We start from the raw sequence: 27215 nt of genomic DNA, 5'->3' as shown, positions 1-27215 counted from the left end.
ATGCAATTAAATAGGTATAATTTTCACTTCTTGTTCTTCCGTTGTACTTTCCAAAATCATCTCTTTTGGAAGAAGTTCATCAGCTAGAAGATTCTTCCACATGAGTACGGTTTTCTTCACTTTCTTGCATGTTTAAGGTGTTTTTCTTTAGTGTTTCTACTTTTAGGGTGACTTTGCTAGTTATAAATTCCTTAGCCAACACATTCTTTCCTTGAGTTTTGTGAAGACTTTGCTCCATTGTTATATTGTTATTAAGAAATCTAATCTTTCATTTTCTTTCCTTTGTAAATGAGTTTGACTTTTTGCCTGGAGACTGAAAGTACTTTTCTTTATCTTAAAGTCTGATTATTTTACTGGAATGTGTGTAAGGCTGACCATTTGGCACATTTTGGGGCTCTTTTGATATGTAGATTTTTCTTTTTTATTTTCAGAACATCTTTCTGAATTATATAAAAATATTATTTCTATCTCATTGTTTTGTTTTTCCTGTTTAAGAATTCTGATTACATATACGTTGGATCTTCTTTGCCTGTCCTCTGTGTCTATCACTTTCTGATCTTTTTTAATACTTTATTTCATTTTTGTTCTTTTGGTTCTTTTCATTCCCATTTACTATGTCCCTTTGTGTACTTTTGCTTCTATATATTTATCATTGGACACCTTATATTTTAATGTTCATTTCAGAAATGATTTTATTTTTCCAGTTTCTCTCCTTGTTCTTTCCTCTCATTCTCTCCTCTCTTTGCATATCTGCCTATTGTTTATTCTTTACTAGTCTCAAATTTTGGATTTTAGATTCCTGGTTTCTTTCATATTTGCAATAATTTGTATAAATGCACTTAATTCATTTTGGAGTATTGTATTATGGTTTTTGTTACTTTATATTTTTTGGAGGTGGAGTTGGTAGAGGATTTTAATCAAATGAAGAGTTTTGATTATCTACTTTTATTTATAGTAGTTTTCTATGGGTAATTGGAGTTCATTTTTCTCCCTAATGAAATATGTAGGATTTTTCTGAGCCAAGTGATTAGAAGTCAGGTGGAAGGTTACTAGAAGGGATCACAGGACCCCTTACCCTTGAGGGGGTATGTTCCATCATCCTTCCTGGATTCCTGAAACCACAGATAATACTAAGCCCTATGCACACTATGTTTTTTCCTATACATATACCCCTATGATAAAGTTTAATTTGTAAATTAGGCACAGTAAGAGATGAACAACACTAACTAATAATAAAATAGAACAATTATAACAATATACTGTAATAAAAGCTATGCAAATGTGTTCCCTCTTTCAAAATATTTACCCTTTTTGTGATGATGTGAGGTGATAAATTGCTTTCGTGATGAGTTTAAATGAGATGAATGTCATAGGCATTGTGGTATAGCATTAGGCTACTGTGGACCTTGAGCACAAGCACTGTGATACCTTGAGAGTTAGTCTGATAATCTAGATGGCAGCTAAGTGACTAATGAGCAGGTGATGTGTACAGCATGGATACACTGGACAAAGGGATGATTCACATCCCACAGGGCAGTGTGAGGTTTCATTACACTACTCAGAATGGTGTGCAGTTTAAAACTTATGAATTGTTAGGCCAGGCACAGTGGCTCATGACTATAATCCCAGCCCTTTGGGAGGCCGAGGTGGGTGGATCACTTGAATCCAGGAGTTCGAGACCAGCTTGGGCAACATCGTAAAACACTGTCTCTACCAAATAACATAAACATTAGCTGGGCATGGTGGCATGTGCCTGTAGTCCCAGCTACTCAGGAAGCTGAGGTGGTAGGATTGCTTCAACCCGGGAGGTGGAGGTTGCAGTGAGCCGAGATCATGCCACTGCACTTCAGCCTGGGCAACAGAGTGAGACCCTTCCTCAAAAATAAATAAAAATAATAAAACTTATGAATTATTTATTTCTGGAATTTTTCATTTAATATTTTCAGACTGCAGTTTACTCTGGACAACTGAAACCATGGAAAGCAAAACCATGGCTAAGAAGAGAATACGGTATTTGGTTTCTTAGTTCAAGAATGTTTTTTATTATTGGAACTGTGAAGAGTAGTTTCCTTAATAAATGATGTCTTTTGGGATGCTAGTTGGTTAATTTTCTGTTCTTTGATACTAATGTTTGAAACTAGTGTTTCTTGGGATATTAAACTTCGTCTACTTTCTTCCTTCTTTTTCTTCGTAGCCAAGGCTCCAAAGGACACCTCACTCATTCTTGTGTATCTCACAGGACTTAACTTTTGAATCAAAGTACTTTTGGAGCCCTTTCTTTTACCTCTCCTGGAACCAGTGCTCTGGTATCCACTAGGTCTTAGACCCATTCACACTTCTTCTAGGGGAAATCCCAAGTTGATATTGCTTGTGTTTTGCAATGCCCACCTCATTCTTATATGCAAGGCTTCTACAAGCTGGTTTTGACGGTTTCAGATGTTAGTTTCCCCATTTACGGTAAATTAAAATTTGTAGAAGTCTCTGTTTTCTAGCTATGCTGTTGGTGTGGACTATAGGTCATTTTATTTGCTTTCCTTGTTGATCTGAAGGCTTTTGTAGAATGTGTGAAAATCTGATTTAGATGGCTACTACTGTTTTACAGGAACTGGTAAGTCATTCCCTGATCACTTTAACAAATGGTTTAGTGCCTCTTCTATGTGAGCCCCAACCTAAATACTGAGGCCAAAAATATAAATACTCAGAAAGTAATCCTTGTATTTGTGTAACATTTTGAAGAATGACATAGGATACATTTAAAATATTAATTCATTTAGTATCTCTGTGAGACAGTGAATCTTTTTGCCATTTTACAGATAAAGATGCTGAGGTTAAAAGATTAATAGCAACCCACTTATGTAATTAGTTAATAATGAGTAAAATCCAATTCTAAGACTTTAGAATCCCTATCTACTGCCTGTTCCATCAAAATGAACGTATCCTTATTTCATTTCATTTAACAGTCCCTAAACATTCATTGAGTTCTTTAGAATGTACTGAGCTGAATACCAGGCACTGGTGATAGAGCACTGAACAAAGTAGACGCCCCACCCCCATGCACAAAAAAAGTACACACGGAGCTTATATTTCAGCAATATCCTCCATCTGTGCCCTTCCCACTGCCCCCACCACCCCCCAACCCCGCAACCCCTGCTCAACCCAGTTCATTCTTCTTGACCTACTTCTGAAATGCTTTATTTGGCTTTGTAAAAACAATACTAATCGGTGTCATTTATAGCACTGAATTATGTGTGTCATTCAACATAATTGTGATTTTTAATATTGCCAAAATAATTTTGTGAGTTTTGTATGATTATCCTACTCTCTCATCCTCCAGTTTTTTTGTTCATTGCTCAGGTACTGTATCTCAAAAAAGAAAACGTATAGGTTGGAAGTGAAAATTGTGTACTCTTAGTTTTATAATAAAACTTGTATTTAAAGACATTACTGATTTTATTTTTAAGATATTTATGAAGCTATAAATTTTATAGCATAGTTTTAGGATGGGTTAAAATTTCATGCTAAACGTTTGAGTGTTTTAATTTTTACTTATTTGTATCAGAGGTAAAGGATTTTATAACCTGCTTTCAAATAATAGACTCCCATTTATAATTATTTTAGTACTTCGTTAAGAAAATGTAAAATGCTTTCATCATTGGGCTATTTCTCATTATAACTTGTTAATTTTGGCAAAGAAATGCTGTTTTAAATTCCCGCTTGGAACAATATAAGGTAGGATAATCTGTATTTACTCAGTCAATTTTAATACAAATTTTTGAGCAACAGTGTGGCAGATTGGCACCCTCTTTTGGTCATTTTATTTACCTACAGGCAGAAATATAAGTAATAAAAATTAACTTTGTCTTTTATATGTTTATCTCTGTCTTTTAAATTAGCATTTACAAATCTCAGCCAAAATAATGCTCTAGACTGGGTTCATATGGATAAGGTCCACTATTATCTAGCTGTGCTTTGTTTTGGTAATTTTGTGGTTATTTGCTATTTCCTCAGGCTGGCTCTCTAATTCTAGCATTCAGAATTAGAATTAATATTGCAGATTTTTGAACAAGTATTTATATTAAGCAAACTATTAGCTACAGTAGCACATTATTAGACAGATAGTGTTTAACAATTTCATTGTCAATTTGGATTAATTAGAAAAACATCACATTTTAGTACCCTAAATAGCAGTTTTGTTATTTGAATTGAAAGTAATTCAAGCTTCAGAAAATTGAGGCTGAATTACTTCAGTTTTTCTCCTCTCATTTTTTAAAAGACAGACTTAATTCTCTAAGATTATATGGTTAATTGAATTTATATTATAGTTTGACAATATTTGTGTATACTAAGTTTGCTTACCAGTCCTGGAAATGCCTATGCAAATAATTTATAATTGCAGGAGAGAAAGCTATACTCTGCCAGGTAGTTGAGTAGTTTGGAAGGGGGAAATTTTTCTTGGTAAATATTCATCAAGTTTGCTTTTGGTAGTTCTAGTATTTCAGAATTTCATTCGCCTGCCAAAGCCTCAAATTTAATCCAATTTAATAATACCTAATGGATCTCAACTTTAGAATAATCTGTGACCTATTCCATAATACTTAAGTTACTCACTATATTTGAGCTTCCTTGTACTTTTTCACTGAAATAAGTATTTTAAGAATTTATATTATGCATTGCTCATATAGGCATTTTCAGAAATATTACTTTCAAATGCCAACCAATTATGTTTGTATTGTATTTCTTGCACAAGTTTGAAGAAATTGAGATTTGTGTTTGATTTCTAGTGGGCCTTTCAATATATTATTTCACCAAAATAGATAATAAACTGTTCAATTGAACTGTTGAATTGAACTTTTTATTCTGTGAGGAAGTAATAAGCAAGATAATCTTCTCTGACATTACAAACTAATATAAAATGTTGAACTTCACTCTTTTTAAAATTTATGATTCAATGAAACTTTATTTTGAAATAAACAGTGAGTATTTGTATGTTTCACTGAGTGAATTCCCTAGTTTTAATACCAGATATGGCCATAAAGTAATTAGGTAGAATTCTGGGAATATATGGCTTTAAATATACTGCATTATTTTAGTCATACCTAATGTATAATTCTATAAATACTATGTAAATATCTCATATAAACGTACGAACTTTACATCAGTAAATTATTTTAGCTCATTCAAAATATATGTCACCTATATATTTATGAGTTTAATCCAGTAAAGGGGCAAAAAAGTAGGATGATATATTTGTTTTCAAATTTGGATGCATTATAATGAATATATTGGCAGTCTTTTTAACAGACCTACTGAAAGCAGTGTGTTGCTGTCATCCTCTTCCAAAAATTACTTAGATAAAGTCCCATTTCAAACTCCCATCAGTCTTTCTCCAGAAGCCTTCTTAGAATCAAACAATATCCAAATGGAAAATTTCCATCTTATCACTTATTTGAAGTAACAAATTAAATTAGCTGGTAGTTAATTAGCTGACCAAATTAAATAGGAATGAAAAATACAAAGAATACTCTTAGAAATATTGCCCTGTAAATGGAATGCTAATCTCTAAATGCAGTTTATTAGGAAAATAGGATATTAGGGAAATAGTCAAAGATTGGATTGTTTCTATCTTTTTAAAGTTTTCATGGTAATAAAATATTCCAACTTCAGATTTGGAAGTGTCTTATATCCCCAGAATTTCCTTTGAATCGTAATATATTTCTCTCTAAATTTTATTCTGTCTACAGAGCTACTCTGTTTCTCATCTTAGTTTGTTAATTTATTGTTTTAACATACACTTAGTTCTTTGGAATCTTGGGGAAATTAAATATGATATTAAATATGATTATACAGCAGAGGGTACTTTTTTGGATATTTATCAGATTCTATAAGGATAAGATACTCCTGGACAGTAAATTGCATGATTGGGAAGTTCATTAACTTTTCCAGGCCACTGTATCTGATAAGTTAGAAATGTAATATATGAAATTGTGATCTAAGGTATTATACTTCTGGGGACATGGACAAATATTGTACATCTTGTTTACAGATATAAATGATCACAAAAGTCTTTCATTGTAAAGTAACCAGTATACAGTCATCAAGGAATATAAAGTTTATATGAAAAATCGGGAGTGGCTCCAGATATTTCTTTTAACTTGCTAACTTGACTAAACATCTTAAAGTTTGAGTCAAATAGTTTACATTAACTGGAAGTCATTATTATTCACGGATATGCATTTGCTTTTAATATTTTGACATTTGTGAAACACTGTTAAAATAATTGCTTATTAGAAAAGATCTTTTTTCCATAAGTTTTTTTGTTTTGACAGTGATGTGAAATTTGAAAGTAAAGAACGAACAGCATGTAAAGGAAAGATTGCCATATCAGGTATGCTATAAATGAATCTTTTATATTGCGGAATAAATTCTATAACGTAACTACATGGTGGATTTTGTTTTATGCCCTGTCTCCATTCTCTTCATTTTGTTTTTCATACCTCTATCAGAATATTTGTTCTAAAACACTGTTTTCAGCATTATATGCTACATTGATATAGAACTTTAGAGTTTAAGAAAACTGTTTCATATGTTACATACTCTACAGTTTTCTCCCTAGTGCAGTCTTGTAAAATAGGTAGAGTAATTGTTATTTTCTACAGACTCAGAGGCTAAGTGACTGAGCTGGGCCAAACCCAAGTCTTTTGACTCTGTTCCTTTCCTGCTCAGAAGCTATAATAATGTTTTTAATGTTTTGTCTAGGTCAGAAGTTCCATGAGGTTTTGGTACCATGTTTATTTTGGTCATCACTTTACACCCAGAAGCTAGCATGGTGCTTGGCTCATAGTAATTGCTCAGTGACTCTTGGATGGATGGCTGCTCTTCATTGCCTGTAGTGTAAAGACCAAACATTTTTCTCCAGTCTTCCATTTTGACCCAATTTTTTTTCTAGTCATATCTTCTATTATTCCTAAACATAAGCTGTCGCCTTTAGCAGACATTTCTCTCCTTGTCCTGGCAACATAACCCATGCTTCTGACACCCAGTTAGCTTGTGAAATAACTACATTCTCTTAAATATCTGTTTGTTTATCTATATATAATATAATCTCTGTTACCGTTCCAACTAGAAAGGATGTTTCCTTTCTCTCAATTCCTAATGCAGTTAGGAGACCCTTCACCACTAGATGGCACTTATGCTGTGCAGTCTCAGTTTCTCCAAAGTGGGGGCTTGGAGATGCCACAGATTGAAATGAATACATGGCTGACTCGTGTGTACACTAGTCAGATAATGCACTTTTACAAATATTTTCTTATCAGTACATTTTTGAAACAATAGTATATACCTCCATTGGTCCTTAAGTAATCACTAGGTTATTGGCTAAAAGTCTTGTACTAGAGAGCCTGCTGCTACATTTGAGGTACTGTCACCTAAGGAACTGTTTCTAGTAATATTTTTCTGGATAAACAAAATTATCACACAGGACGGTAGACCTACATTTTACAAAGTACATAAATGGCCAAAATCTGAAGAATTGCATTCAGCTAAGCAAAATATTCTTCAGAAAATAACTGGAATATGTAAAAATTTGTTGCTTGTTTTATAGTTATTTATATTTGTTTTTATCTTTATAATACAAAACAAAACATGTTTTATCCTTGTATTCTTTTGCTATCAAACATGTATTTTTATGTGGTATTGTTCATTATGTGCAATAAATTTTTTGTGAATAAATTACTATAGATCTTTGAGATTTTATAAAAACTAAACATATCCTTCATTTCTTGCTTCTAATATAGTGTCACTCAGTATATAAATGACATATGTTAAGTTGCTGTTAAACACTCAAATGCCATGATAGTCAACATCTATTGTCATTTCATAACAGTTTATTGATTGTAGCAATTCATAATATTAGAAATAACTGTACATTTAGAAGGAGGCTCAAGTAAAAGTATTTAAAATAAAATAAAAAACTATTTCCTGCCCACAATTACTCAAGTGTAAAAATTGAACTTATTTCTGCATGTGTTTCTTCTTTCCAAAAGATAATTTTAAATTAAGGAACGGAAACTCTGAGAAAATCGGATACTTACGTAATGTCTTTTCATCTTTGCCTAGACTTAATTATATCTTGTATGTGTTTGTAAAAACAAAATAAAAAATGAATTCACCTTTATAAATCCATTTTCTCTTGATATTGGGATGAAAATGTGACCTTTGTTTTGGTAAAGATGAATATTTGCAACAAAGTTTCATAATGTTTTGAGATTACATTGATAGCCAGAAAATACCTGGGTTTTCTGTTTCCAGCTACACCAGTCCCTGGCCAGGTCTTTATGAAACTAAATCACAAATTTATTATTTCTGCTGAACATCAAATATTTACCATATGTAAATGTAGTATTTACCGTAATTATATTGTGGTAATTAGCTTAGTCACCGACTACTAATTTAATGAATAAACCAAATCAGTTCACCAAGTACCTTAGTTTTCACTTTTGAAAATGATAGACAGACTTCTGGGACTTGATAGCATCAAGTCAGCTGTCTTATTATGACTCTCCCAGTTTACCATTAAAATGGCAATGAAGACATAAAACAAGACAAAAGTTAGAGTACTGTAAACTGAAACTGAGCCATTTGCAAGAATCTGGAAGGAAGTTCTATCATTGGAAGCTGAATTCAGAAATAGAGTTGATGGGTTACAAATCCATTGCTATCTGAAGAGCACAAGACTACCTGGAAAATCGGTATCCAGCTTCTCCTCTTGTGGAGCTGATATCTACCCTCCTCTCTTCGGCATGGGATAGAAGAAGGCTGACCCACAGGTTGTGGGTGTACAGCAAAGGAAGTCAGGATCCATGTCCCTCCCATGATAGTGTAAATAGTTAATGCTCTGTTAATCCTAACAGAGCAAGAACAGCTGTGAATAAGTACAGTTGTGAAATGAAATGAGTCAGCAGCTGTGGTCAAGCAAGAAGAAGTGGACTTTTTGGCAGGATATCAGCCAAGTCATAATTACAAAACAATAAAGCATTCTCATAGAAATCAAAAACAAAATTACAATGTCTGTTATGCCAATATAATTTAACAATTTTAGAAGTTCTAGCTAAAATAATAAGAATAAAAGATGAAACTATTGAAAATAAATTCATAGGTGGAAATTGAACAATGAGAACACATGGACACAGGAAGGGGAACATCACTCACTGGGGACTGTTGTGGGGTGGGGGGAGGGGGGAGGGATAGCATTAGGAGATATATCTAATGCTAAATGATGAGTTAATGGGTGCAGCATACCAGCATGGCACATGTATACATATGTAACCTGCACGTCGTGCACATGTACCCTAAAACTTAAAGTATAATAATAATAAAATTTAAAAAGTAAATAAATAGATAAATTGAATACTGTTTGAAGATAATAGATTGTAGGCCCAGCACAGTGGCTCATGCCTGTAATCCCAGCACATTGAGAGGCCAAAGCAGGCAGATCACTTGAGGTCAGGAGTTCGAGACCAACCTGGCCTACATGGTGAACCCCTTGTCTCTACTGAAAATCAAAAAATTAGCCGGGTGTGGTGGTGCATGCCCGTAATCCCAGCTACTCCAGAGGCTGAGGCAGGAGAATCACTTGAACCCCGGGGGCAGGGGTGGTAGGGGAGGGTGGAGGTTGCAGTGAGATCGCATGATTGCACTCCAGCCTGGGTGGTAGAGCAAGACGCTGTCTCAAAAAAAAAAAAAGATAATAGATTGTAGACTTACAAAACTTAAGAGAATTTACTGCAACACTATTTGAATGAATAAAGAATTCAGTAAAAGTGGCTGGATTCAAGATAAATATACAAAAAGTGGTAGTTTATCTTAAAATCAACAATAACTAATTAGAAAATATAATAGCAAAAAGATACCCTTTACAAGAAAACCTCCAAAAAACAAAAATATTAATTATTCAAGAATAACCTTAATAAAAATGTAAAGACAAATTATTATGCTATTCTGTGTAAAGATAGAATATTATAAAGTTATCAGTTCCCAAATTAATTTGGATAATGGAATACTAATAAAACACTTGGGAAAGGGAAATTTTGACAAAATTTTTTCTAAAATTTATATAAAGAAATTAGCAAGTAAGAGTAAGGTGTTTTCAAAAAAGAAATATATCTAACAAATTTGTAAGTATATTATAAAGGTACAATAGTTAACAATAGTATAGTGTTGCCAGGCATGGTGGCTCATGCCTGTAATCCCAGCACTTGGGGAGGCCAAGGAGGGCAGATTGCTTGAGCCCAGAAGTTGAAGAACAGCCTGGCAAACATAGTGAACTCTGTCTCTACAAAAAAAAAAAAAAAAAAAAGTATAATAATTAGGCAGCCGGGCGCAGTGGCTCACGCCTGTAATCCCAGCACTTTGGGAGGCCTAGGCAGGCGGATCACGAGGTCAGGAGATCAAGACCATCCTGGCTAACACGGTAAAACCCCATCTCTCCTAAAAATAGAAAAAAATTAGCCAGGTGTGGTGGCACATGCCTGTAGTCCCAGCTACTCGGGAGGCTGAGGCTGGAGAATCGCTTGAACCCAGGAGGTGGAGGTTGCAGTGAGCTGAGATCGTGCCACTGCACTCCAGCCTGGGCAACAGATGGCACACACCTGTAATCTCAGCTACATGGGAGGCTTAGGTGGGAGGTTTGCTTGAGTCCTAGAGTTCAAGGCTGCAGTGAGCCATGATGGCACCACTGCACTCCAGCCTAAGCAACAGAGCAAGACCCTGTCAAAAAACAAAAAAAAGAAAAATAGTATGGTGTTGGTATTTAGCTAGACAGTAATTAATAAATGATTCAAATTCATAAAAGTATAGCCAAGGAACAGACATTTACTCAGAATGGCATATATGATAAAGATGTCATAATCAGTAAGGAAGAAACAGATATATATAGAGTTAGAACAGTTATTTTTATAAGAAGAATATATTTTTACCTCACAAAAATTTCACGGATTAACTTTTTAAAAGTACAAACTATAAACAATGTCTAGAAAATGTGCTGTTAAATAACACTTTATTTTAGCTATAGTAGTCAGAATTATTATGGAATGCAGAGTTTCAGGTCACTGTAAAGAATAAAACTTACCAAAATTATTACTTGTCATTTCTTTTTCCCTTCTTTATAGATATTCGAATACCACTAATGTGGAAAGACTCTGATCACTTCAGCAATAAAGAACGTATGTATGATTTTAATTGGTAATTGAAATGTTTTCTTTAGTATGTAGTGTATCTGATTATTGAGAAAAAAGACTGCTTCCTTGCTGAAATAAATTGATGTCATTTGAAAGAATAAGCAGCATCTTGAACTGTTTTCTGATTTTTAATATAAATATGTTGCAGTCACTTGATACTAATTAATATAGTGCATATGTAGTGTACTTTTAGTTGTTGATAGGAACCAGTGCTAGGACAGTAAGTACCGGGTTCAGAGTGGGAACGGGGGAAGGGAAATATAGAACAAAAGAAAATGTTTAGCGAATAAAGGTAAAGCCAACATTTCTTGTATTTGACCAGAATCTGGAAGATTTTTCTGCCTTATTTCATTACTTCAGGTTATTTAACAGGATGAAATAGGGAAAGATTTTTAGCTTGATCTGATTTTTTTCCTTCAATATTTTATGGTTTTATACAGTCTTTACAAATCCGTGTATTGCTTAGGTCATGGAAATTAACCTCGAATGATTTCTAGCTATTAGAGGCAAAGCAGGAAAGATATGATAATACTTTATCTTTCTTGTCTATTGTGATAGCTTTGTTCCTTGTACTTTAAAAACTGAATCATATTAAGCACAATTAGTTTTATATGAAGAATTTAAAATCAGGTTAGTGTTTATTATTCAATTAGGAAATATAATTTACTTTACAAAGGAATACATGTGGGAATCAAGTAAAGCTTTCTGATTACTAAAGAGAGTAAGTTTTTCTGAAGAGCTACATTTTCTCAATAATGAGGATTTAGCCTTTTAATCACCTAATACTTTTTAAAACATCACCAAATCAAAAGGCCCAGCAGCTATATTTTTTGTGTTCTCATGTCTATTTTATTGTTTTGTTTTGTTTTTTTCTTGTGGTTTCCTCCCTTGCTGTTAGTTTGGTGGAAAATATTTTGCTGTCGTTAATGTGCCTACTCTTAACCTCTTCTAATAAAAAACATCTTTTTCTTAAATAGACTTGGAAACCAAAATGACAGCGGTAGTAGTAGTGTGTGTGTGCACGCTTGCATGCCCGCGCATGTGTGTATATAAAGTTTACTATTAATTAAAGCTTAAGAAGTTTAATAGGAATAAAATTTATGAGTTTGGTGGTTTCTTTAGGCTGCTGAGAGGCCTGTATATTTAACTTTATTTTTTGCTTCCTTGTTTAATTGTGTTCTAGTTGAGTAAGGTATTCCTATATACTGGGAGAACAGTCACTGTAAGACTTAAGGGTTACAGTATACAATGTATGAAAAGAATCTATTAATAATATTTAACCTAATATTTATTTTCAAGTAGATTTTAACATAATGATTTATTACATGGATTGTTGCTTAATATGTTGTTATTTTTCCTCCAGGATCACGACGCTATGCCATTTTTTGTTTATTCAAAATGGGAGCTAATGTGTTTGATACTGATGTGGTGAATGTGGATAAAACAATCACAGATATATGTTTTGAAAATGTAACCATATTGTAAGTATTTTTTAATCTTCAGAGAATAAAAATAATTTAAAATTCTTCTTTTTTAAAAGAAAGTTCTTATTATTGGTTCTTTGGATTCATTTTATGTTTAAATGTTTAAGTGATCTTTAAATGTTTAATATGATTTTAAAAATTACTTTGTTCAGAAGAAGTCCATTTCTCTATCTGCAGTTTTCTGATGTGAAATAAAAATGGAAATCTTGTAATTACTATTAGCAGTAAATATTTGACTTATTAGATATGACCCATTTTTAAATTGTTAATAAATATAGTTCAGTTATTAACAAAGCTATGCATACAACAGAATATCCTGTAATGTTATTTGATATAGAGAGAATTTAAGCATAAAACAGGATTTTTATCTCATGTAGGATATTTGGTTGCAGAAATACTAAAATAGTATAGCAACTTTATTTACAAGATAGTCCTGAAGTACATGCTATATAGGAAGAGCACTTTGAAATTTTGGGGTGTTCTTTTTCTTATGGTGCACTTCTTTCATGTACTTCAAAACAATAAAAAAAAAAAATGGGTGATCTCAGGGCTGTTTTTATTGTCCCTGCTCTTTTACAGGCTCATTTTATTGTGGTCATAATACAGAACAAGAAGGAACTCCTTGGGTAGCCATAGAAATCATTTTTAACTAACATAGTTTTTCCTGCCCTCCTTCAAAGGTTTTATGTGCCTAAATCAGTGTGGGATTTGTATTTTAGACTTTTAAAGACACGATCTTTAGATCTAAATGTTAATAGCTACTAACTATTAATATAAAAATCCATGTGCATGGTTTTTGCCGTTTTCAGCTATGGAGCTAGACAGGTGAGATTTTAGAGGCCTAGTTTTGCCACTCACATAACATTAAAAAAACCTATAGCAAACCATATTTTGTGGCTTCTGGTCCAGTGTCTCATAGTAATAGTATAGCCTGGAAAAATAAAATGCATTGTTCTGAGTTATAAGTAGTAATTCAGGCCTTCTTACAAGCTGTATTGAACCAAAGGAATTTATTTAGGATCCAAAACATATCCCCAAATGCTTATATAATTGAGGCTAAAAAAATTACTTTTTTCTTGGTTATCTGAATACATGTATTTCCATTATCAACTATTGCTAGTGAACTTTTTTTTCTGCCAAAATTACCAGTTGATGGGCCCTTTTCTTCACATCATTTTGCTATTGTTTGTTTTGATCATGGAGACAAAATTCAGACTTTTTTTTCCAGGGAAAGAACAATAGAAGTTACTGAGGAAGACAACACATGATTTATAATTTTTTGAGAATTCTGTAAATATTTTAAATTGTACTAAAAATAACTGCTGACAAATGTTCTAAATGTTGAAAAATGTGCTTTTTGTTATGATGATTGTTTTTAATAAGTATTCAATATTTATGAATCTCTGGTTTTTCTCTAAATATTGACATTTGTTAGTCATTACCAGGAATACTGTATGTTTTAAAGTTGCCAAATAATAAACTATAAAAATAGCTGGAAGTTATTCCTGGGATTTTTTCAAACTATAGATTGGCCATTTATATCTTTAAAAGTCTGTGCTCCATTTTTTAAATCTCTGAAACTGATGGATCTTCCATCTGCAAGTAACATCTGCTGCTGATGGACCTCTTTTGCAGTCTTAAGTATATTTTATTGTTAGTAACACCACCACAGTCTTTAATGCTAAAGGTAGTTCAAAGGTAGTTCGTTGTGTCTGAAAAAGGGTAAAGCCAATCTTAACATTTGCTAAAATTGCAGAATTTTGCATATTTATTTAATAAATATATATCTAATACCTCCTACATTCCAGGCACAATACTAGATTAAGAACACAAAGATCACCCAGACAGCACCCATTCTCAAGGAGTTCATGCTTTGAAGTACATTTTTCCCCTATATAACCAGATAGTAAAATGTTATTTATAGTTATTAGGTACAAAAGTGGGGGAGGGTCAGGGGACACAGTGACGAGTGCACTATAAGTGACTCTTTATAAAGAAGAAATGAAAACTAAAGGTTTAGCAGATTTTTTTTGGAAGAACAGTCATTTCAGAAAATTACACATATAAATACCTTAAAAATGTATTAAAGGAATGACAAGGAGAAATAGTATTGGCAACAAAATGACCAGGGTATTTTATGCTTTCTTTAACATGCCTATGTATATATTGGTTAAATTGAGTTAAGATTGCCCTAGTTTTGAAGCTGATATCTGTGAAAGTTGCGGTAACTCTCTCAGGCCATTTAGATGCTAAATAAACACTGAGAGATTCTGTCTCATTAACATACATTAACATAAACTTATTCCAAATTCTTATTTTTTTCCCCATAAACCTTGCACTTATTGAGGAGATTTTGCAATCTTCTCTTGGCTCCCCTGCAGTCTTTTATTTATTTTAAAAAGAAATTTTATTGTGTATATTTGAGGTTTATAACACGATGTTACAGGATACATATAAATAGTAAAATGTTACTATAATCAAACAGTTTAACATCTATCATCTCACATAGTTACTTTTTGTGACAAAAGCAGCTAAAATCTATTTAACAAAAATCTCTAACATGATTTTATTAACATTCACCTCATGTTTTTACAGTACATTATATCTCTAAACTTATTCATCCTACATATCTGCTATTTTGTGTCCTTTGACCTATATCTCCCCATTTCCTCTCCCTCAATCCTTGCCCATGGTAACCACTGTTTTTTTCTCTATTTCTATGGTTTTGAGCTCTTTTTTTTTAATATTCCATATATAATTGAGATCACACAATATTTTTATTTCTATGCTTGGCTTATTTAACTTAATATCTTCCAAGTTCATCCGTGTTGTAGCAAATGGCAAGATCTCCTTTTTTAAGGCAGAATGGTTGTCCGTTGTGTGTGTGTATACACACGTACCTTATTTTCTTTATCTGTTTTACCATTGATGGACATACCTTGGCGATTGTGAATAATGCTGCATTCTTATAGTTTCTTCAATATCTTGGCTATTGTGAATAATGCTGCAATGAACAGGGGAGTGCAGATAACTTCACAAGGTAATGATTTTACTCCTTCCAGTATAAACCCAGAAGAAGGACTGCTGGATCATATAGTAGTTTCCTTTTTAATTTCTTTAGGAACCTCTATACTGCTTTCCATAATGACTCCGCCAGCAGTGTACTAGGGTTCCCTTTTCTCCATACCCTCGTCAACAATTTATCTCATGCCTTTTTGATAATAGCCATCCTTATGGGTGTGAAGTAGTATCTCATAGTGGTTTTAATTTGCATTTTCCTGATGTTAAATGCTGATTTTAAATGTTACATAAACATAAAAGAATGGTATAATTTTATTTTCTACTGAGTTAAATTTCCAACATTATGAATGCCCTTGTTTTTAGTAATGAAGCAGGGCCAGACTTTCAGATAAAGGTGGAAGTATATAGTTGCTGTACAGAAGAATCTTCTATAACCAACACACCAAAAAAGCTAGCTAAGAAATTCAAGACATCTATAAGTAAAGCTACAGGAAAGAAAATAAGCTCAGTGCTTCAAGAAGAGGATGATGAAATGTGCTTGCTCCTCAGCTCTGCTGTTTTGTAAGTTTTTAATACTGTATTTATGGTGACATAATTATACATTTGTGATATTTTAAAGTATTATATGTGAAGTGTATGTTTACTTTATAAATGGAAAAACATCAGGAAACAAAAACAAAACTTAGTTGTTTGACATTTACTCAACTGAGGTATCCTTAATACCCTCCTTTAAAGGTAGGAAGTTGGGTGAGAGTGTTTTTAGTGATTTGGAATTCTAATACAAGTTGAATATCCCTTATCTGAAAGCCTTCAGACCAGAAGTGTTTTAGATTTGGACTTTTTCAGATTTTGGAATATTTGTATATACATAATTAGATACCTTAGGGATGGCACCCAGGACTAAACATTACATTAATTTTATATATATACATGTATACATACACACACACACACACACACCTTATACATATAGCCTGAAGGTAATTTTCCATGATATTTTTAATAATTTTGTGCATAAAACAAAGTTTTGACTGAGTTTTGACTTCAAACATCACATGAAGTCAGGTGTAGAATTTTCCACTTGTGGTGTCATATAGGCATTCAAAAAGTTTCAGATTTTGGAGCATTTCAGATTTTCAGAGCAGAGATGCTCAGCTTGTATCTACCAAAAAAATGAAATGTTGTTGGAAAGGAACTATGTATATGTCAAAGTATTTCTTTACATATTAATCTACTAATTAAATTGCTGTATGTATGTCATGCTTTATTCTTATAGAAAATATTTTATCTCTTTTTAACAAAACCACATTATCATTATCTACTTAACTAAATAAAAAATAAGTCATTAATATCCAGTCTATATTCATATTGCCCAATTCTGGAAAAAATACTGTTTTGATTTGTTCAAATCGGAATCCAAACAAGGTCTACAATATTACATTAAAGTGAGTCTTTTAAGTTTCTTTTAGCCTACTACAATTTCCTGTCCTCTTTTTTTCTTGTCATTATTTATTGAAGAGACTAGGTCTTGTAGAATTTTCCATATTTTGAATTTAGTTGATTGCATCTTTGTGGTCTTTTTTTACATTTTTTTCTGGCCCTTGTATTTCCTATAACCTCGCAGTTAGATCTAGAGGACTGATTAGATTCAGTTCTCTTTTAGGGGAATAATATTCATATTATTAGATGTACTTCCTACTAGCTTCTAGTAGGGGGCTTTGTCCCACTTTCAGTAATATTAAAATTGATGATGTTAAAATGTTAGGTGTTGCCAGCCAAACCCATCCAATATAAAGTTCTCTATCAGTCTTTTATTTATGGTTTTTAACAGCCAAAGATAATCATTTATTATTTCATTATGGATTATAATTTGGTGACTTTGTATATCTGTCCTGCATTCTTTTCTTCCAAACTGGAATTCTTGCAAAGAACGTGTCCTTGTAAACTCTCTGGATACAACTACAATAACATTGGTGGAGGAAACAGAAGAAAAAAATGCCTGATTCTTCCGTTTACTAGATTTTAGAATATTAAGTTGAAACCCTAGCAATCATGGAGGTGATCAGTGTTGTTTTATTTGAACTCTTGAATTTTCTTTTCTTTTCTTTTTCTTTTTCTTTTCTTTTTTTTTAAGACAAGTCTGGATCTGTTGCCCAGTCTGGAGTGCAGTGGAGCTCTCAGCTCCCTGCAGCCTCAGCCTCCTGAGTAGCTAGGACTACTGGCACATGCTACCATGCCTGGTGGCTAATTTTTGTATTTTTCTTGTAGAGATAGGGTTTCACCACATTGCTCAGGCTGATCTCAACCTCATGGGCTCAAGCAATCCGCTTGCCTCAGCTTCCCAAAGTGCTGGGATTACAGGTATGAGGCCACCACACCCAGCCTTGAATTTTTATAATGTTTGTGTTTCAATCTGCCATTCTCTTTGATGCCCAAGTTGTTCATCTTTGATCAGTGGGAAACCGTTAAGCTGACTTCTACATCCTTTGACACAACCTAATCTTTGATAGCTTTTTTGCTTTCTGACACAGTAAGATGTTCCCCTTTCACCTTGTATTTTTCTGCCAAGACTTGGAAACACCATTTCTCCAAGGAGCGTGGTTTCCTTCAGATACCTTCTTTAAACATTGTATTTGTTTCTTCACAAATAGTTTTATGTTGATGTTTCTTTGGAACACTGTTGATCAAGCTGCATTCCTAGAATTTCTTTGCATGTTTCGTCGAGTTGGCTCTTCAGCATGTCAGTAATTTTACTGTAATTATAAAAAGCAAAATATTTTAGGTATAGATCCTAGAAATGCCAGTCATCAGAATTTAATGAAATTACTCTTTTCATGTGATATATATTACATGCAAAATATACTTTGGCACTCTAGCATAGTGTCTTTCAATCTCTTTGGATTGATGCTCACGCTAAAAAAATACATTTTACATCGTGACTGAGTGCACAGTTATGTAAGCAGATAGATTTTATGAAGTAATTCTTAACCCTTACTATTTACGATATAATTATCAGGCATTTTCTTATTCTTTTGCTTTCAGTTTTTTTTAATGCTGTTTGTAAATCATTAAATTGATTTCATGACCCATGAATCAGTCCCAGTCTACATTCTGAAAAACAGTCATAGAAGATGTCTTTCCAATATAAATGTCATTTAAAAGGAGGCAAGAGACCTTTAATTTTCTTCTCTTAGATCTAAGACCATCTTTAAAACTTTTCTGCATTAATATTATATCAAGGATTTGCTGGAAGGTACTTTAATTCAGTCATAAGGTGGTGGAATTAATTCTTTTTAATGATTAGATAAACAATTCTATTTCCAGGTTTAAGCAGGTTTTAGTGCAGAAAGAGATCTTAGAGATAATTACCCAGTTCAATAATTTTTACATTTTTTAAGTAGCAAAGCTCCTATTTTAAAAGTGACAGGACCAGTAGTGTCTTTTATCCAACTACACTATATGGTAGAAAAGTTACATTTTTCTCTCACTTTCTCATATGAAAGGCAAAGATGTTCATACACAATCACTTCTTTTTAGAAAGCTTTTCAGAAACATTTTTGGAGTTTCATGCACCTTTACAGCATGTAAAAACAATGAATGTGCTTCTTAAACAGTTTAAAACTTCATTGTTTGTCCATGAATACTCAATTTTTAATTTCTGTAATTTATTACTTCTGTGACCCAAGAGAGATTAATTTACTCTGAGTTTTTGTTTTTCCTTCTGTAATAATAATACATAATAATATCTCAACTCCGTAGGATAATTACGAGATTTAATAAGATAATTCATGGATTTGGTTTATAAAGGAAGCATTTTGTAGTAAGCTCTGTTACCATTATGGTTACTATTTTTACTGTTCCCAGACCAGTGCTTTTTCTAGGCCTTTTTTTTTTAAACTCATGCTAAAACTTCACAGTTTAGAAACTTGACATAGGATTATAAAATGTAGCCACATTTTTTCATTTAAACTACGTTTATAATTTTATAGGAGGTCATTTAAATGATGTTAGAAACTATATTTAAGGCTGGGGGCAGTGGCTCATACCTGTAATCCCAACATTTTGGGAGGCCGAGGCAGGCAAATTGCTTGAGCCCAGGAGTTCGTGACCAGCCTGGGCACCATGGTGAAACCCCTTCTCTACTAAAAATACAAAAACCCAGCCCCAGCTGTAGTCCCAACTACCCAGGAGGCTGAAGTAGGAGGATCACCTGAGCCTGGGAGGTTGAGGCTACAGTGAGCTGTGATCATGCCACTGCACTCCAGCCTGGATGACAGAGTGAGACCCTGTCTCAAAAAAAAAAAAAAAAAAAAACAAGAAAGAAAGAAATTATATTTAATCTATATTTCTTTTTGAAGCCTAGAGGAATTTTTGAGAATAAATTATTGTGCATTACGTTATTTTTAATAGACAGCCATATAGATCTTGGAGTGTCTGTTTTCCTGTTCAGGATTTTTCATTCTATTTGGTTTATTCTGAGTTCAAACACGAATTTTCTTTATAAACATTTCCCCCTTGAATCTTGCGTGCCATTTGTTTATTTGATACCATTAAAGTGGGTCAAAAGATACAATAAAACCTTTTACAACATTTCACAAATCATGTCCTTCTAATACCAGCATTCTGTTGACACTGTAGTGTGAACCCAGAGTCTGCTAGGTTAACTCATAGCCCAGGACTACTCTTACCTGATGCTTCCTTAACTGACCACTTCAGCACCATGGTAGGAGTTTAAAAATCAGGATGCATAAGGGGATCAATTTTGTATATTTAAGTGATCTAGGTCAATGCGAAGATTTCTAATACAGCTTTTAGTCTTTAACCAAAATGGACACATATAAAATGATAAAAATTTTCCCTAGTAATATGATATGTGACCAAATATAGCCGTTCTTCCTGACAAGAGTGCATTTTTTAGACTACCATTTAAGCCATTTTTTTTAATAACATTCCCCTTCCTCCAAAAAAATGTTGTAACAATTGGCCTATTTGATAGAAAAAAAAATGTAGCTGATTAAACTTTTGGGAACTCAAAATTAGGGTTGGCTAAAAGGAATGAGTGTGATGTTTTAGAAAGAAAATGTTATCCTGACAAGAATGTTTTAAAAGTGAGGTCACTGTTGGTTTTGGAAGCACTGGCATTGTAGTTAGTCATGTTTTAAAAATGAAGCAACTTGAAATATCATAAAGTATTGTTTGATCTGAAAGAAGACAGTGAACATTTTTGGTAATTTTTAGTAAGCTCCCTGATAAGATTCATCTATTCATTTTATTGTGGAATTTAGCTTACTAAAATTCCTTTAGCCAGATTTTCCCAGTGCATCTAATAGCTGAATTAACTATTTTATGTTCCTTGATAACTATTTAGTACATTATTCTTTAAATATACATCATTTTAAGCAATCATCTTGTGAAAACTGGTAAAATTCAGCATGATTATTTACTTGACAAAAGATGTATTGTTTCTTAAAAATAAGCCACTAATACTACATTTTATAATACTACATTTTAAATATGATTAAAGTTATAAAACGTGTATCCAAACACTTGTTCAGAATACACGGATTATTTATGTTTTGAGGAACGAGACTGTTAAAGATTTGGTGATGTGACAGATAATACAGTTTGTAAACATAACTAAGAAGTTACTCAACTATTATATATAATTAATTAAATCATTGTAGAAATGATTATTCAGCAATTATGTCATTTGGTAAATTCAAAGGTTAATAGGTCCCTGCACTCAAAATTCTTCCAGTTTAGTAAAATGTAGTCATTATTTGTTTTAAAGGAAAAAGTATCTTAAACTATGTATTAATGAGTTATAAAGCCAATATAATACACTGGGGCTCAGTGAGTTATAAAGCCAATATGATACACTGGGGCTCTCTTTCCAGTATACCTCTTGCAAGCTACAGGCAAGTCAGTTACATTCTCTGAACATCAGTTTCTTCATCTGAAAATGTGGAACAAAATATCTGCCCTGCCTACCTCTAGCAGTTTTTTTGAACCTTAAAAAAGATGTTGCTTGTCAAAGTGCCTTAAACTGCACATAGAGATGAAGTATGACAATGCTTTGCATGCAGTTGATTCCTAGGGGTGGTTTTCATCCTGTTACCACTTAACCACATTAATCATTTTGTTAGAAAAATAATAGGCCCAGTGCATTTGCTCATGCCTGTAATCTCAGCACTTTGGGAGGCCGAGGTGGGTGGATCACCTGAAGTCAGGAGTTTGAGACCAGCCTGGCCAACATGGTGAAACTCTGTCTCTACTAAAAAAAATACAAAAAATTAACCAGGCGTGGTGGTGAGCGCCTGTAATCCCAGCTACTTGGGAGGCTGAGGCAGGAGAATCGCTTGAACGCAGGAGGCAGAGGTTGCAGTGAGCTGAGACTGAGCCATTGCACACCAACCTGGGCAACAAGAGAGAGACTCCGTCTCAAAATACAAAAAGAAAAAGAAAAAAAGAAAAATAATAGAAACTTGGAAATAGAACCTAGAAGGAAAAAGTTACTCGTAGTTTCTAAACCAAATAATTTTTATCATTTCAAGCTGATATTTTACTTTCAGGTTTTTAAATGTCTAGCTTTGGGGGATATTTAGATAATAATTATACTGCACATTCAACTTTCTTCAGAATTTGTTACAGAGTCTTTACATAATTATTTTGATGGCCACATTATCTGTTAGTTGGCTATATCATAGTTCAACTGTTTTTCGAGGAGGCTATCAATAATTTTTTTCATATTGTTATGTGTCATTCATTGGAAATAGAGGTAAATATCTTACATATTAACCTTAAAGTAGTTAAAAGATGTCTTAGTCACAATCATTTCTTAAGGCCCAAGAAAAAAATTTAAACATATAGTTTGGTTATCACATAATTTTAGTCAATTCTGCCACACAAATTGCCTTCTAAACATGCCATCTCTCCAGTGCACCCAGTACAGATGCAATGAATAACATAGTTTCTTCCTGTGCACACTAATAGTGTTTAACATTCTACAGTATATTGAAATGACTCTTCCTAAAGTGAAGACTACTCAAATGTTTTTAGTGGTCAATGAGAATAAATTACAGTGTCAGTCCTAAAAATAAAACCCAAAAGTGTCTTCATTGTCTTTATTTCTGTATCCTACCATTTCAGATATTTTTCTTGATAGACTTAACATACGTGTGTTAAGAATAATACAAGTGTTAGCCCATCTAATACCTTGACCTCTCAGTTTCATGACCTTGCACCAGTAATCTTGTCCTCTTTCAATTCAACCATCTACCCCGTGATTGTATTCTAGATCTTGTCATTACTAGTAATTGCATGTCCTCTGTAATCTTTGTAGTAGGTATCCCACTCTCTCCACCATATCCCACATTTCCAGGTTCTTCCCTTCAGTACTCTGACTCCAACTTAGCTTAGAATACATAATGTACTGTTTTATCCTTTCCTAGCATCTCTCTTCTTTTGTCATACTTGCCTTGGAAAAACTCCAACCTTGGTTAACTCCTACTTTTAGCTCCTTTGCACTCGTACTCATGAGGAATAGATGAAGAAGCAAGAGAAAAACAGTTATACTTCCTGGTCTCACTTGAGATACATAATCCCTAACCTTAAGTGGGTTCCCAGTATGACCGAGCAATTCTACTGTTTCTATAGTCTTCTACTTTACCTCTCTTCAAGGTAAGTATTTCACATGTTCTCCTCTCTAACTGCCAATATCCTCTCTCTGCCCCTCATTCATAGCTGATAACTTTGTTTCATATGTCATTGGTATTACTGAAGTAATTGGAAGAGAAAAATATCCTCCATCCACCAAATCTGCCAGCCTACCCACATCTGCCTCAGTGTTTGCTGTTTCCTTTCTTGTGAACTGCCTTCACCTCATCTAAGGCCTGTCTGCTTGTGCGCTAGAGCCCACTTCTCAGTTACTCACAGTAGGCTCCTGCATGTTTCCTCCCCACCTATCCTACATCACCAACTTTAGTACGGCATCATTTCTGTATACTTATAAACATGCTGAAATACCTTCAATTTCATAACTATCCTTCATGGAAAATAATTTTTTATTTCATAACTATCCTTCATGGAAAATAATTTTTTATATTCCTATCTCTACTTCCTCTTCTGCCATTCTCTATTGAACCATTTCAGTTGGCTTACCTCATGTTACCTCCATCCCATCCTACAGAAACTAGTCTCGTCAAGGTCAACAGTGATCTAATGTTGCCACATTTGATTGTCAGTTATTGGAGTTCCTCTTCCTGGACCTTTTGGTATTAACACAATTGATCACTCTCCTTGAAATACTATTTTTATGTGGCGTCTAGAATACCACTTTCTTGATTTTTCTTCCACCTCAGTAACCATTTATTCATTGCTTGTCTCCTTTGTTCATTGCTCTTCATTTAATGGAGTGCTTGTGTCCCAGTATTTGGTCCTTGGACTTCACCTAACTAACTTTCATTAAATTTCATGTATATACTGATAACTCCCAAATTTATATCTCCAATACCTATTTCTCTTCTAACTCCAGACTCATATATCCAGTTGCCTGGATGCATCTAGATACTGAAAACAATCTCAAATGATGCACCTAGATATCAAAAACAGTCTTAAACTTATTTGCCCCAAACTGAATTCTTACCTCCTTTATCTGTTTCTCTCTCAGTCAGCCTCATTTCAGTTCATAACAATTCCATTTTTCTAGTTGCTTGGACCAGAAGCCTTGGAGATGTCTTTAATTCTTTCCCTGCTTTCACATCCTGTCTTTGCACTGAAACTTAGAGAATATATCAGGAATCTCAACCATTTCTCACCACCCCACCACCACCATTCTATTCCAGGCCTGCAACAGCTCTTGCCTGGTCAGTTGCAGTAGCCTTTTAGTTGGTGTCTTCATTTTTCACTCCTGGCCTCTGTAGTCTGTTCTCCACACAGCAGCCAGAGGGATCATTTAATTTTGATACAAGTCAGATCATAGCACATGACTGCTCGGAACCTACCATTTGCTGCACATCTCACTCCAAATCCAGTGTTCCTTACCATGCCCCACCAGGACTGTGGTATTGTCTGTCTGTCTGCCCCCTACTTACCTTTTGGACATCTCAAATCACTCTGCCTCCCTCACTATACTCCAGTCACAGTGACCTCCTTGTTTGTCAAACACACCTAGCATGTACTCACCTGGGCCTTTATATGTATTGTCCTCTGCCTGAAATACTCTTCCTTCTGTTTTTCTTGTGGCTCCTTTCTTCCTTTCAGGTCTTCACTCAAGTGTTACTTTTGCAGATAGGCCTTCTTCTCCTTTGGCCATCTGAAATAGCACTCTCCCCTGACCTTAATCCCTTCACCATGCTTTACTTAGCTTCATGGGCTTGATACAATTATATATTTTTCTATCTATTTTTCTTCCTGTATAAGAGAGGAAAAATAGATAAATATATAAATGTATGTTTACATATTTATACATTCTCCTCCCCTATTTCGTTGATTGTTGTCGTTTTAACACCTGGAACAGTGCCTGGCAAATGAAGGCACCCCACTTATTATCGATAATCTTTTCTTGAAAATAACATATTCTGCCCTAAAGTGCTCACAGTGAGTCTACTTCCCATTATTTTAAGTGGGAAACGTTATAATGTGTTATCAATTTAAAACCCCCATCTAGTTATTTTTTTGAGACAGTCTCGTTCTGTCACTCAGGCTGGAGTGCAGTGGCACGATCTTGGCTCACTGCAGCCTCCGCCTCCCGGGTTCAAGCAATTCTCCTGCCTCACCCTCCCAAAGTTCTGGCATTATAGGCGTGAGCCACCATGCCCAGCCTACTTTGATTCTTTCTCCACAGTTTTCTTTAATACTTCAACTTTTTGGGGATTCATTATGTGAACAATAGGGAAAAATAAGAGCTTATTGTGAAAGGCACTGTAGAAACTTGTTCAGAATAAATGAATAATAGCAGAGAATGGCCACTTGTCCCTCTCTTAGTTCTAGCAGCAGGTAAGATTTGTTGATATATAGTGAACTTTTGAAAAGCCTAAGTGTGAGTCTGACATTATACCAATTCAGAATGTAACTCGAAAATGTACTCATGCATTGTTTTGTTTAAAATGTTATGTTGAAATTTGGAGACAGAAACATAAATTTTCCTATATAAACATTGACCAGAAACACTGGGTATAGAGAGTTATCTTTGGTCTGTAATGACTATATAGTAAAAGCCAAGAGGCATTCTCCAAGGGAGTAGTATTCTATGAAGTATGCTATTATTTATTGAAGTGCATGCATACATTGCATACTTACTAAGTGTATGCATATATATTTTTGTAATAGAGACTTTATTAAGGATTTAGTAAGAAACAAAGGAGGTTTATGAAACATAACACCTAGCATAATTAATATAAATTCCCATCAGACATCACTGTCTTCTATATCTCTCTTTGTCTCTCTCTTTTAATATACTCGTTGATGTTTTGAGATTTTACTGATTTGGAAAAAAAATAAAATCATGAAAAAAATTAGGATTGCTAGCATAGAAAATACAGTTGTTGCCGGGCGCAGTGGCTCACACCTGTAATCCCAGCACTTTGGGAGGCCAAGGCAGGCGGATCATGAGGTCAGGAGATCGAGACCATTCCTGGCTAACACGGTGAAACCCCGTCTCTACTAAAAATACGAAAAATAAGCTGGGCATGGTGGCAGGCGCCTGTAGTCCCAGCTACTCGGGAGGCTGAGGGAGGAGAATGGCATGAACCCGGAAGGCGGAGCTTGCAGTGAGTCGAGATTGTGCCACTGCACTCCAGCCTGGGTGACAGAGTGAGACTCCGTCTCAAAAAAAAAAAAAAGAAAAGAAAATACAGTTGTTACTGAACATAAATTCACTTTTTATCACCACGAAGTGCCAGGATATGAAATTCATCACGAGAAATTCTAGGTATTTTGGTAAGAGTGCTATTTTAACGTAAGTACCACAAAGGGAACTATAATGAAAAAAATGGAATGAGTGTAATGAAGTCCTCCATGTTCTCACACTATAGATAAAACCCTCAAATCTCTGATGTAGATAACCAGAAGAAGGAGATTCATTCTGTGAAAAATAAAAAAAGTTGGATGCTAAAGTGGTAAGGACAGATTTGAATCAGTAATGTGCTATTACAATAAGAAGAGTCACACATGAATTGCACTCAACTTTGATTTGTGTAGAGACAACTGGTCATTTTAAAGGAAAATGAGGAAACTGGGAGAGGTTGAGTGAGGCTCAGAGTTAGCTAAGTGAAAAGTTCCAGATAGTGGGAAGGGGGGATTGGTCCATGTGGAACCCACCTGGGTGCTTTAGCTGGTATTTATCAAAATTAGTCTCCTACCCTCTCACAGAGACTGAAAGACAAAGGCCCTGTTTTCAGCTCTTGGTTGGAAAAAACAATAAATTCTTTTGTCAGCCTCGAGTTTTCTCAAGCAGGCACTTTAAGAAGACATCTTA

The 27215-nt window shown here is 34.1% G+C and overlaps 1 protein-coding gene across 1 annotated transcript in view; it reads left to right on the top strand.

The window, feature by feature from the left end:
* The window catches only part of RTKN2 (rhotekin 2), a 76963-nt gene that overhangs the window by 22388 nt on the left and 27360 nt on the right, over positions 1-27215 (top strand). The window contains exons 3-6 of the mRNA XM_008955799.4: positions 6327-6385; positions 11166-11219; positions 12598-12715; positions 16103-16300. Of these exons, the coding sequence (XP_008954047.2) occupies positions 6327-6385; positions 11166-11219; positions 12598-12715; positions 16103-16300 (429 nt within the window). The remainder of the gene's footprint in view (positions 1-6326; positions 6386-11165; positions 11220-12597; positions 12716-16102; positions 16301-27215) is intronic.

The sequence above is a fragment of the Pan paniscus genome, chromosome 8, assembly GCF_029289425.2.
Source record: "Pan paniscus chromosome 8, NHGRI_mPanPan1-v2.0_pri, whole genome shotgun sequence".
In the NCBI taxonomy this organism is placed as follows: Eukaryota; Metazoa; Chordata; class Mammalia; order Primates; family Hominidae; genus Pan; species Pan paniscus.
Note: the sequence above shows the minus strand (reverse complement) of the source record. Positions and strands in the feature narration are given on the sequence as shown.